The following is a 12,329-nucleotide window of genomic DNA, read 5'->3' as shown; positions in this document are numbered from 1 at the left end:
CTCGAATTATTGAGGCCATTTTGAATTATTCCTTGATAGTTAACTATATATGATCTTTTTTCCTTTCTCTTTACAGAAAGGTTGTAATATATTTGTAAATAAATGGAAAAACAGCAACAACAAAACTCCCTTTTTGAGCAATCAGTCCTGTGATGCTGTAGGACAACCACTGATTTTTTTTTTCTGTCACTAGGAAAAGGTGCAATAAGGACATGTAAACTTTCTTTTGTTGCAATCAGAGTGAGCTAATAGCACAAAACAGAATGATATCTAAGGGCTGAATTTGCTTAAGGAACAGAATTAGACTTAAGAATGAAATTAATGTTATCAGTCCTAGGCCTGAGCTCTTGATTCTCAGAAGAAAAACCAAGCAAAAAGGAGGAAGAAACCAAATAATAGGGTTTGACTGGGGGTAGTGGGTGGAGAGAAAGGGTGGGTGGACTGTGGCAGCTGCATTTCGATATTAAGAATTCTATTTGAAAGAGAGAAATGATATCTGGAACCAGTGATGGATTCAGTCAGGGAGAGGCTGCCAGTTGAGATGGGGGCAATTAACAATTGGGCCAGGAAGGGAAACAGCAGCTGAAGCTGGAAATCAGACATTCCTGATTAGCCAGAATAGGAAATGGCAGCTGGTCTGCAACGCCAGCATTTAGTCAAAGAAGGAGATTGGAAGCTTTGGGCACGATGAAGACCTTAGGAAACCAACATGAGTTTGCTTTGTGATTGGTTCTGTTGAGTATTTTTCTATTTATTTAGCCTTAGAATTATGGCATTTTAGAGCCAGATGGTACCTCTGAGTTCATCTAGTTCCACCTTCCTAAACCCTTTCTCGTAACTGAGCCAGGGGTTGAAATCCCAACAAGCTTCCAGGTTTAAGTTTTTTTTTTCCCCTGTAAATTTTTTACCTAATTCCACTCCCATCTCCAGGCCAAACATGATGAAGAATACTTCATCTCGGCATTAAATCCAGAGTTTGGGGAGGGGAGCCCCGATTAGTCCTGGAACATTCTCCCAACTAAACTTTTGGTAAGATTGAAAAGCAATAAATACCTTCATTAAAAAAAAAAAAAAGTCACTTCTTCTGGTAGAAGTTCTTTTCCTCAGGGCCAAAGCATAAACCACTCGGATTCTTTGTTTCTCCCGGGTTTTTCCTCATCCCACCCCCAACCTCAGTCGGGTGGTACTTACTTAGGATTCAAATGCAGATGAAATGTAGATTCTTCGGAGAATGGGGAAAATTCTAGGATCTCTTTTAAGACTGAAGGCAGAAAAGGAGGAGGACTTTCTAGAGAAGTGCTTAATCTTTGTCCTGTTGATACAGTGAAGCTCTTCTGCATCAAGATCTGAGAGGGTATTTCATAAAAACTTGCCTTCTTATGTGTTACTAGTCTGGAGGTCCCCAGGTATCCACCGAGGAAAAGTTCAAGAATGGATGGTGCCCTATGATATATTTACGGCAGGTAAGGACTCACATTTCTGGTAAAAATCTGCTATTGCCATGTGCGCTGTACTGCTGCTTTAGGGCTGACTACTTAAGTAGTAAGATGAAAACTTTGTGATGTTTCAGGAGGTAGTTTCTCTGGCATGCATTCAAGGTACAATACAACGGAGAAATTTCCCTTAAGTATGGAAGAGACTTCATCATACTTCCCACTTCAACTCACTGAGAAAGTGCTTTTGTAGCACCCAGTGTATGTGGTCAGAATAACTCTTGCAAAAAAAGTCAGTATTTCACAAAAGGAAGTATGCATTCCAAACCACTATATAAGCTAAAGTAAATATATCCACAGCCTTATTGCTTATGTGAAGAGAGAGAAGAAAGCTGAATTTGATTAAAAAAATCACAGTTAACGAACTATTCAGGTAAAATACATAAGGAAAAAACCATGTAATAAGTTGGAGGACCCCCAATTGGGAAAAAAGCTAGTTACAATCGGTTTCAAGCGCAGTGGAAAGGAGGGGGAAAGAAGAGGGTAGTAGAAAAGGGGCTCTTGAAAACTTGTTTCATAGCTCAGTTGCTGTTTCAACATCCCATCCTCCATTCCTCTACCTATGCTATTAACAGTGAGACTAATGGATAGAAAAAGGCAGGTAGACACAGATGAAGACAAAAAAGATACGCTGGTTTAATTCACCAGCTGTGCACCTGAGACACTATTAGGGCTCCATCACTCATAAAGAATGCAGTCTTTCAGAATTAGAACATTTGGTACACAAATGCAATGCCACTACTACAGTGCTGTCTGCACACACAGGAGTTCGATATTTCTGTCTCAATTTTGAGTTTCTGTCCCCAGCAACTAGCACGATGTTTGGCTTATACTACTTGGTTAATGCTTGTTGACTGATAATATTTTTGATAATTTGCTGTGGCCATTTAAACAACAAGATGATCACTTTTTTTTTTTTTGGTAAGGCAATTGGGGTTAAGTCACACAGCTAGTGAGTGCTCTGTGTCTGAGGCTGGATTTGAACTCCTGACTTCAAGGCTGGTGCTCCATGCACTGCGCCACCTAACGGCCTTCAAACCTATCACTTTTCAAAGCAGCCGAGGTGGAAAGTGATTCTTTGACATTCTTATGGCACCTTTCTGAGGATATAATATTCCTTTCCTGATTAAAGAAAAATTTAATGTATTTATCTTATGTACATTAAATGTATAGTTATAGGATTTAGAGCTTAGTGACCATCTAGCTAGCACATTCAACTAATTTTACATATGAGGAAACTGAGGCAGAGACAGGTTAAGTGATTTGCCTTAGTGTCACATAGTAAGTACAGCCTCCATATTAAACCCAAGTCCTTTGACCCTAGATCCAGTGTTCTTTTCTTCCCTGTGCCACATCAATTTCTTTCATTTTGTATGGTGTCTTCCTTGATGAGTAGTAATTTAATTATGGAGGTCTTTCAGTGAAGGACCATTCCCAGAACTTTACAAACTTAAGCCTGAGTGTCATCATGAGTACCTAATAAATTCTATTGTTCATTGTAAAGATTAAGGTTTTTGTCTGAGGAATAAGAGTGTGTATATATCTATCTATGCATATAGTTTCTAAACATGAGATACTAATATCTATTTAAGGCTTAGTTTACAAAGAACTTGCCTCACAATATGCCTGTGAGGTAGGTAGAGATTTTTTTTCTCTGTGGTGCTGTTAACCCTTGGTGGCCATTTCTACAATTGGTACTGTAAACTTTTAGTAGATAAGGATTTTGTCCCTGTTTTTTGTTGCATGTATGAATATAAATAGGTATTGATGATTGCCATTACCAGCAAATCTAGATTAGGCATTGTGCTAGGGATACAAAAAGACAGAAGTCTTGTCCTCAGTGTGCTTACAGTCTAGTTGTGAATGCAATGTCCTTTAATGCACATGATAAGGCTGCAAAATAATTCACATTGACTAGAGGAGTTCCAAGGACAAAGCTTTCACTGAAGGCTGTTGGCAATAAATGAAGGTTTTCTGATAGAGGCACTGTGGCATCTAGGACAAGAGTGCTAACTTGGAGTCAGAAAGATGGGTTCAAATCCTGTCTAGATGTGAGACCTTGGGAAAGTCACTTTATTCCTCCAAGCTTCAGTTTCCTCATCTGTAAAATGAGCATAATGAAAACACTTATCTCAAAGGTCTGTTTCAAAGATCAAATGCTACACAAATTGATTTGCAATCAGTGTGTAGTCTAGTATGTTCTACTACTTAAATACTGCTTTGCATTCGGAATCTGATCTGCCACTATACTACTTGGATGACTTTGGGCAAGTCAGGTAAAAGTCAGTGCCTCAGTTTCCTCATCTGGAAAAGGAGAGGGTTGGACTAGATGATTTCTAATGTCACTTGAAGCTCTGAATCTCATCTTGTTACCCTCCTCCAAGACTGGAGCTTGGCCTTCTTGGAAGGGTAGAATTTAGATAATTGAGAGAGGGGAAGAGCACATGCTAGAGAGTAGAAAGTCATGGCATGATTATTTGGAAATATAGCAGTCCAGGATTTGTATGGCTGGACAAATCTATCTTAATGTAGTTATTAATTTGGACTGTGGGCATCGGGCTGCTGTCACTAACCATCGTTCTCTACGTGGAGAACCACCACTGCCACATTCCATGGAAAGATAAGACTTCGTGTGGGCTACTCTTTGTGTGGGTACTTTCTTACCTATCAACTTCCTAAAGGTTGTATCTTGAAAAAGGGAAGCCGCAGTGGGGGAAAACGCAGGCTGAGGAGCAAGTGGAAGTGGAAGTAAGTGACAGCAGTAGTCTCTGCCTTAGATTACGACCCACTGCAATTCCCTACTTATAACCAAAACCTGCTCTCTCTTCTGGAGCATGCCCAGTCTAGCTGCTAGCGCCACATGGAGTTTCGGTGTCGAATCCATTTCGCTCCGGGTTTTGTGAACTGCCGAATGAGAAATTGGGACGGAGGAGGGACGTGGGTAGAGCGGTGGGTTCAACCCTGCGACCGGGCACGGGAAGGGCTGGGGCACTTGGGGGGAATGTCCTAGAGAGAGGTTGCCTTCCAAGTCCCATCAGTGCCTCTTAGACTTCACTTGATGCCCTCGAGGGGGGGCAGTTTCCCGCCGGGCGGCCCCTCGTGGGCATCCTTGGGACCAAGGGGGAGGGCTAGGCTGAGTTTGGGCTACTTTGAGCCGGGACCCTGGGAGCCTTGGGAGGTCTTCTGCTGGCCACGCTCTTCCTCCTTCTCTTTTCCCTTTCCCCCACGGTGAAGGATCCTCGAGACCTCGGGGACCTAGTTGAGCGGGAGCTGTCCTAGAGGTCACATTGGCCTGCGAGTGGGGAAGGAAAAGGAAGGAGGGGAGGACAGAGTGGCAGGTCCTGGCCATGCTCGCGTTTGGAGAGGATTCTCCCATTTATTGTTGCACTGGAGGTGTTGCAATGGGGAACGTCCCGCTCCAATATCGCGAATGCCCAGCCTTGCCCATAGCAAAGAAACGTGTCCCCGTTGGGTTCTCTACTCCGGAGTCCCGGGCAAAGAAAATAGTCCCCCTCCAAGAAGACCGTAGAGTCCCCCTAAGCCTTGGCCAGACCCTCTTCAAAGGCTCCTGTCCCAACTACGTGTCTGCAGATGCCCACTCTGCACAGCAGCCCCCTCCACTCCACTTCAAATCTCGTCTCCCCCCCTCCCAACTTCTTTCTCGAGGTATCCAAGTCACACCCCCAAACACAGTCTGCTCTTTTCTTCGCGTGCTCCCCCTCCAAACTAACCCAACTTAAAGAACCTCAGGGCGCGCGACCCCCCTCTTGCGGAAAACAGCTCGACCCTGCGCGAATCCAACCTAGGTAAACTCGGACGGGGTGTGCAAGATACTTTCCCGGGGGGCTCCTCCCACCGTTCCCCTTCGGCTCCTCCCCTTCCGTGCACAGCTTGCTCCCGTTCGGGTTCCGTCCCAGTGCTGAACCCGAGGCTCGGCTCCCGCTCCCACCACCGCCCCCCTCCCTTCTCCACTTCTCCCCCCCCACTCGCTCTTGCCCCCTCCCCCTCCCCTCGTGGCGGCCCCGAAAACCCGGAGAAGTGGAATTCCCCACCCTCGAACTCCGCCGTGGCTCGGGCGGTCGCACTGGGCATGCTCAGTAGCCGGGGCAGGGTTTTGTTTTTTTTTTTTTTGAGGGCTTTTTTTTTTTTTGGTCGAAGTAGGAAGCTTTTTGCACTACACCGGAGAGGGGGAGCCGGGGAGCCACCCGCCGCCGCCACCGTGCAGCAGCAGCAGCAGCAGCAGCAGCAGCGGCGGCGGCGGCAGCAGCAGCTTCAGCAGCGGCGGCGGCGGCAGCAGCTGCCCCACACTCAGCCCCGCGTCGGGAGAGCTATGAGCCGGAGCCGGGCCGCCGGGGAGTGAGGGAGCCGAGGGGGCGACGAGGGCGAGTTGCGCAGCTGCTGTTGCGCACAGCCCCAGCAGCGCCGCCGTCGCCGCCGCCAGCCCCGCACTGGCATTGGAGTGCGAGAGGCTCGTCCTGAGCTCCCGGGCAGCGGGGAGGAGGAGGAGGAGGAGGAGGAAGCGGAGGCCACACAGGGACTCAACTGAAACAAAGTGTCGGCAGCCCGGCGGCGGCGGCGGCGGCCCCGGCCCTCTCCTCTCCCCCCGACCCCGACCCCAACCCCTCTTCCCTCCCTCAACTCCGCCCGGGGACTCCCGCCTGGCCGCCCACCATGGCTTCCGAAGAGCTCTATGAGGTACTTACCCTGCCCCCTCCCCGAGCCACCCCCACTCCCGCCCCGGAGCGGACCGGAGCGGACCGGCCCGGCGGCTGCCCCCTGGCCCCCTCCCCAGCCCCACCACCCTCGCCGCCGGGGACTATTTGCAGCTCGACGGTCCTGTCCCTCCTCGGTGGCTCCTCGCTCCCCTCCCCCTCCCGTCTCCCCCTCCCCCCCCCCCCCCCCCGGGCAGCAGTTTGCTGGACGGGAAATATGTGCGAGGAGAAGACGGTAAAGTGTGAGGATTGGCCTGTGCCACACTTCGCCTCCGAGATGAGCCCGGGCGGGCTGGAGCGAGCGGGCCGGGGCAAGACACGCGCACGTTTGGGCTGGGCGGGGTGAAGGGCGACTTGCTGCTGGCTGGAAGCGGCTGGAGGGGGGAAGGCATCGGACGAGGGCAAAATATGTCGGGGGGGGGGTTTGATTTCCGGGGGGGGGGGGGGGCGGCGGCAGCGGCGGGGGAAGTCGTGCTGACACCATAGACTTGCTCAGACTGTGCAAAAAAAGTGTTCCTGGTGTGGGGTAATGGGTGTGAAGCCCCCGTAACTGCATGGCGGGGGACTGGATCGTGGTGGGATAGGGTTCTTTTTTTCTTTATTTCCACCCCCACCCCCTTTCTTGCAAAGTGCAGTACTACCCATGCTGCCCTCTTGGGTATCTAGCAACTCGGAGGGATGCAAAAGATCACATTAAAAACGCTCGAGTTGGCCACATGCTTTCGTTAGTTTTTAGCTTTGTGGCAAAAGCCAGGAAATTTAAATTTAGCTCTGATGCCCTGTCATTCATTCGTAGTGTCCTTTGGGGGAGGGGGGGTGGGGGCAACAACAAGAAAAGGGTAGTGACCAGAGCTCTGTTAGTTAAGTGACATGGCTGAGCCAATTCTAACTCTTTGGAGTTCGGAGGTAGCAGTTTTGCAGCTTTAAAGTGATTTAAATGCTTAGTGATCCTTAGTTAGAACTTCTTTAAATTTAAGACTTCCCTAGGAGTATACAACATTAATTATTTTGAAGCCTTTCTGTTCTGTTGAACAGAATATATAGCTATTCACAGGAGAAAAGATGGTGGGTCTTAATGCTGACTTAAAAACCTACCTATAATGATGATGATATAACGATAATAATAACATTTATAGAACACTTATATGCCAGGCACTGAGCTAAGGGCTTTACAAATATTATCTCATTTAATCTTTTCAACAACCCAGTGAAATAAGTTATCCCCATTTTACAGTTGGAGAAACTGAGACAGAGAGGTTAAGTGACTTGCTCAAGGCCATGCAGCTAATACGTGTCTGAGGCTGGATTTGAACTCTGGTCTTCCGAACTTCAGGCCTCTTAAAAAACCTATTTGTCTAGAACTCAGAGCTTTTGTATACTTTGTGATATGTTGGATGTGTTGGTGTGGATTGGAGGCTTAAACATCCTTTACAAGCATAGACCTGTAATCCTTGTGAATGCTTAATAAATACCTAGTGATGACAATGGTCTCTCCTAGGTATATTTGTTATTGATGTACAAACTGGTGTTTAATTGACCTCTTTCCGGTGAATGGTGAGAGAGTTCATCAGATACCAGCAATTTGCTGTTTTTGAAAAATTGTAGGAAGTTATCAGATGGATGTAACCATTGTAGAATCTCTATTTGTAATTTATTTATAATAAACATGGTTTAGAAAGGGATAAATGGTTAAATTCTATGTCATCTTAGTCATGAATTGAAATCATCTTCTTTGATTTAAAAATATTCCACAATTAAGTACTTGAGTGCCCTGTGTTCAAGGCACAGCATACTCACATGTGCTCTTTGGGTAGGAATAAAGTAGGGGAAACAATTATAAGGCAATAAATGATAAGTTTAAAAAACGAAATAGTATTAAAAGTAGGAGGGCAAAGAAGAGAAGTGGAATTTTGAATCCTCGAAGCATATGTAAGCTTTCAGTAGCCATAGAAAATGACCTGAGCTTGGAAGCCTGTTGGAGATCAGGGTACTTTAGTTTCCCTATCAAGTTAAGTCTTGATTTTATAGACCTAAGGAATTATTCATTCTTTAATTATGTTGTGTTGGTGCTTAAGTATACCTGATAATATTTTTGTCAGTCTTCAACAGTTTCAAGTTTCCTGGTTATCCATAATAATTTGGTTAGTGATCAATATTGTGAAGTAACTGCTTCTCCTATAAATTATTTTTCTACATAGATGTCTAATAAAACATTTTCACTTGTATATTAATACAGCTAAAGTATCTTCATCTCATTTCCTAGTTTTTCTTTTCTAAAGTTAGGAATTCATGTTATATTTTTATCATGTTTACTTTTGATAGGATTGCTGAAGTAAATGGGCATGGAAACACCCCAATTTGTCTTTCATTAATAGAAATAGAGTGTCCAGATCAGGGAATATAGTGGTTCAATTGTAGTTTGTGTTTTTAGAACATACTTTGGAATATTTTTATCCAGTTTTGTGGGTAGCATGTTTCTAGAGTGACATCAAAAAACTCCAAAAGGTGGGGTAGTAACATGGATGGTAAAAAAAGGTCTTTAAGTGGTAACTGTCTTATGAGGAATAGTAGAGGAAACAAGGATATTTTAAGAAAAAAATTGGGTAAGAATAGCTAACATTTATGAAGTAATTTAAGGTTTGCACGGTATTTTGCATATATTATTTCATTTAGTCCTCACTAAAATCCTGGGGGTAGGTGACACTGCTATTCTCATCACACACAAAAAAACTGAGACTTAAGAGTTTAAGTGACTCATTCAATGTCTGAGGTAACTTAAAATTTATTACTTTAGCCAAGATACCACCTAGCTGACTAGATAGCTGTCTTCAATTATTTGAAGGGTTGTTAGATAAGAAGAGTGAATATATTTTTGTCTTCCAGTTGGCAAAAGTAGTTAATTTGTATGGAGATAAATTTCAGCTCAGTCTAAGGAACATTCTAACAATTAGAGCTGTCCAACAATGGAACATGTTCTCACTTAAAGTAGTGAGCTTTTCCTTACTTGAAATGTTCAACCGGGAACCAGATGACCCCTGTCTCTGGTGTTCTGGAAAGATTTCCTAAAATGATTGCTAGGGAGACTGGAAGATATTCCCTATAAGGTTCCCTCCAACACTGAGTTTATTAAGAACCCCCAGCTTCTTCCACTGTGTAAAAAATAACAACTACTCTCATTCTATTTTCTTCCTCAATGAAAGCCACCAACCTTAAAATTCCATGTCATACAAAAAGAAATTCATCAATTAAATTTAAAAAGACCCCCCCAGGAGAACTTTGAACTTAATGTTTTAGGGGACAGGGTAGTGGTGGGGAAGTAAATAGGTTTTATTTTTGGTAATTCTGACCAAGGAGTAAAATATAGACACCCACATAAGGAGACATTGTGTATTTGGACATCATGAAATTTCTTTTTTTGATGTATTAATGTTGAGATGTCCCACTTGATGAATTATAGTAATATCTCATACTTTAAATTTGATAATGGAAAATCTGCTATAAATTTTACTGCTCTATAGAGTATGTAAATTACATATTCCTGCCTCAATGGTCATTCTGTTGAGAAAAAATTGAAAAAGTTCATCAAATAATTTGGTCAAAATGGAAATAAACTTTAAGAATGAAACAGTCTTCCTATAGTTTAAAAATGAAAGGAAAATAAAAGCATAAGATGAAAAATTATGGGGTAAGACCAAGATTTTTAAGAAAAAGAATGAAAGGTAAGTGCCATTTGAATCTCCATTCACTTTGGGGGGGAAAGTTCCATTTCTTCTCTCCTCATCAAAGATAATCCTGTACCAAGACTTGGAGCAGCATTGTACTATTTCAAGACCTTTATCTGTAGTTCAAATGCAAGTCACGAAGATTCGAAGATATTGTGGCAGTGGATAATTTGCATGTTAACCAAGCTGTACTAGCGTCTCTTCTGATTTTAGTATAGTTGAGATTACTTGAGGAAAAGCAGAAAGAAAATAAATTTATTAAAGCTGTTGTGAATAGGTGATCTGGTATTGATGATGGGACAGTTAAGCCAAACAAGTGATGTTCTTTGTCTTTGGAAATTATTTATCAGAATACTTGATGGACACCCTAATTTTAAATGCTTATATATTTTATGAATTGTTGGAGGTATCATGGGAAAATTCAATATCCTCTTCATGTGTAGTTTTTCTGAGGCTGATACATGTTTTCCTTGAATGTGTTTCACTTGGCTTACTTTTATTCTTTGTAATCATCCTTGAACATTTTTGGTGTTAAAATGTTTACCTTTTAAAAAAGCTAAAAATTCTTGAGCTTGCTTGTTTTGAGTCTAATTTTGACAGAACTAGGTATAACTACTTCTTTCTTTTTTCATTACTGACATTGGACATTGCAAGTCAGAATAATGGCTAATGACATACCTGATCCATTTGCTGATTCATGGTTTTAAATATTTATGGTATACAGATGCAATCCATGATTTCACATGGTTCAACCGTGTGGTTGGGAGAAGTTGGGAGACTTAAATTCTAATCACAGCTCTGTTCCTAATTAGCTATGTAACCTCCTTTAGTCTATCAATCTTATTTTCTTTCTATGTTGTATGTGAAGTGGAAGGATTAGAATTGGGTTATCTTTTTAAGTTTTCTCTTCAATTCTAAAATTTAGACAAGTCTTAGGGGGAAAAATGCAAACGACTGTTGTTGTTGCTTCATAGCGCTTGCTTCTCAAAACCTTGTGAGCTTAGGTTTTATTTATCCTACTTCAAATGAAGAACAGAGAAGCAAAAGTTAATTGATTTGCCCAAGATCACTGCTAGTCTTTCTACTATTATACTAACCACACTGACCCATGTTGAACAGTAAAGAGTTGGCTTCTACGGAGCCCTGAAAATGCAAAGTAACAGTTGCTCAAAAGGGATTAGTCTTTTTCTTGTAGTTTCCTCCAGAGTATTTGTGCTTCTTATTTTACTGTTACAGCTCCCTGTAACTCCTGCCTCTTGATACCAAGTCTTTTGGCCCTAATCAGTAGAGAGACAGATTGTTAAGGAGATCAGAAGTCATCTAAATATCTCTGAATTTACCATTGCTATTACTATTACCTGTGATTGGAAGAGTGAACTGTGTTTTTGTGGATCTGTTTTTATTTACAGACTTACTAATTACAGAAGTCTTAGGGCCTTCTGCCATGTTCTTCCTCCACAAACCCATCTTTATCTGCTCTCCTTGTTTTAGTGGCTAAAATTGGGCATAACTTAATGGATATTTCCAGCCAGTTCTTTGTTTCTGCCTTTCCATTTCTGTATTTCTACTTTTCTGTAGGATGTTGCCACTTAGATATTTTGTTAACATCTGAAACGTAAATTGAGTACTCGGTTCTCAAATCTTTCCTTCAGTTCCTTAATTCAAGTCAACTTTTTCTAGTTTCTTGTGCCATTGAAATTCTATTAGTCCTTAGGTATATATAACTATAGAACCATTTTCAACTTCCCCCTTCCACAACTAATTCATGACCAAGTCTTGCTGTTTTTTCTTCTCCTAGAAGACCTTTTTAGAAAAACGTTTATGCTACTACCATCCTAGACCAGGCCCAGCACTTCACACCTGAGTTATTACAGCAGGCTACTAGACTACCTAGTGCTAGGTCTACCTGCCCCTAATACCTTCTTTTTTTCTATTCTGTTTTATACAGCTAGTGGAGTAATCTTTTTCAAATGTACTTTTCTTCCTGTCACTACTTTTTATCAAATCTGAATTGGGACCTGGCTTTCGAGGCTCCACTAGCTAGCTAGCTCCTCTCATCTTACTATAATTCTTACTATTCCTAAACTCAACAGTAATACTTGATTAACTTGGAATCCCAGTTGAAATTTGTGAGCTAAACTGAAGTTTTTTAACCAGCAGAACAAAGAGCTTGTTAATGGCTTATCAATTATGTTATCAGGTAAATACTTATTAAGGACAATCTTTATATACAAAAATAATGTTGCTGATTGACAATTCATCCTTATTAAAGTAGAATCTTTACTTTGTTAGCTTAGTTTGAATTAACTTGGAACTATTAAATTTTTTCTCAGTTGAGAGTTTAAACTTCCTACTTGGTCCAAATTAGTCAAATTTATTTCCACACCCTTCATGCCTTTGTT

The 12,329-nt window shown here is 42.5% G+C and overlaps 1 protein-coding gene across 1 annotated transcript in view; it reads left to right on the top strand.

Moving 5' to 3' along the window:
- The first annotated feature begins 5,983 nt into the window (after window positions 1-5,983).
- CDYL (chromodomain Y like) overlaps window positions 5,984-12,329 on the top strand; it is a 157,136-nt gene continuing 150,790 nt past the window's right edge. The window contains exon 1 of the mRNA XM_027839026.1: window positions 5,984-6,188. Within this exon, the coding sequence (XP_027694827.1) occupies window positions 6,165-6,188 (24 nt within the window). The 5' untranslated portion in view covers window positions 5,984-6,164. The remainder of the gene's footprint in view (window positions 6,189-12,329) is intronic.

This window comes from Vombatus ursinus, unplaced genomic scaffold (assembly GCF_900497805.2).
Source record: "Vombatus ursinus unplaced genomic scaffold, bare-nosed wombat genome assembly UNPS02000577.1, whole genome shotgun sequence".
Lineage (NCBI taxonomy): Eukaryota > Metazoa > Chordata > Mammalia > Diprotodontia > Vombatidae > Vombatus > Vombatus ursinus.
Note: the sequence above shows the minus strand (reverse complement) of the source record. Positions and strands in the feature narration are given on the sequence as shown.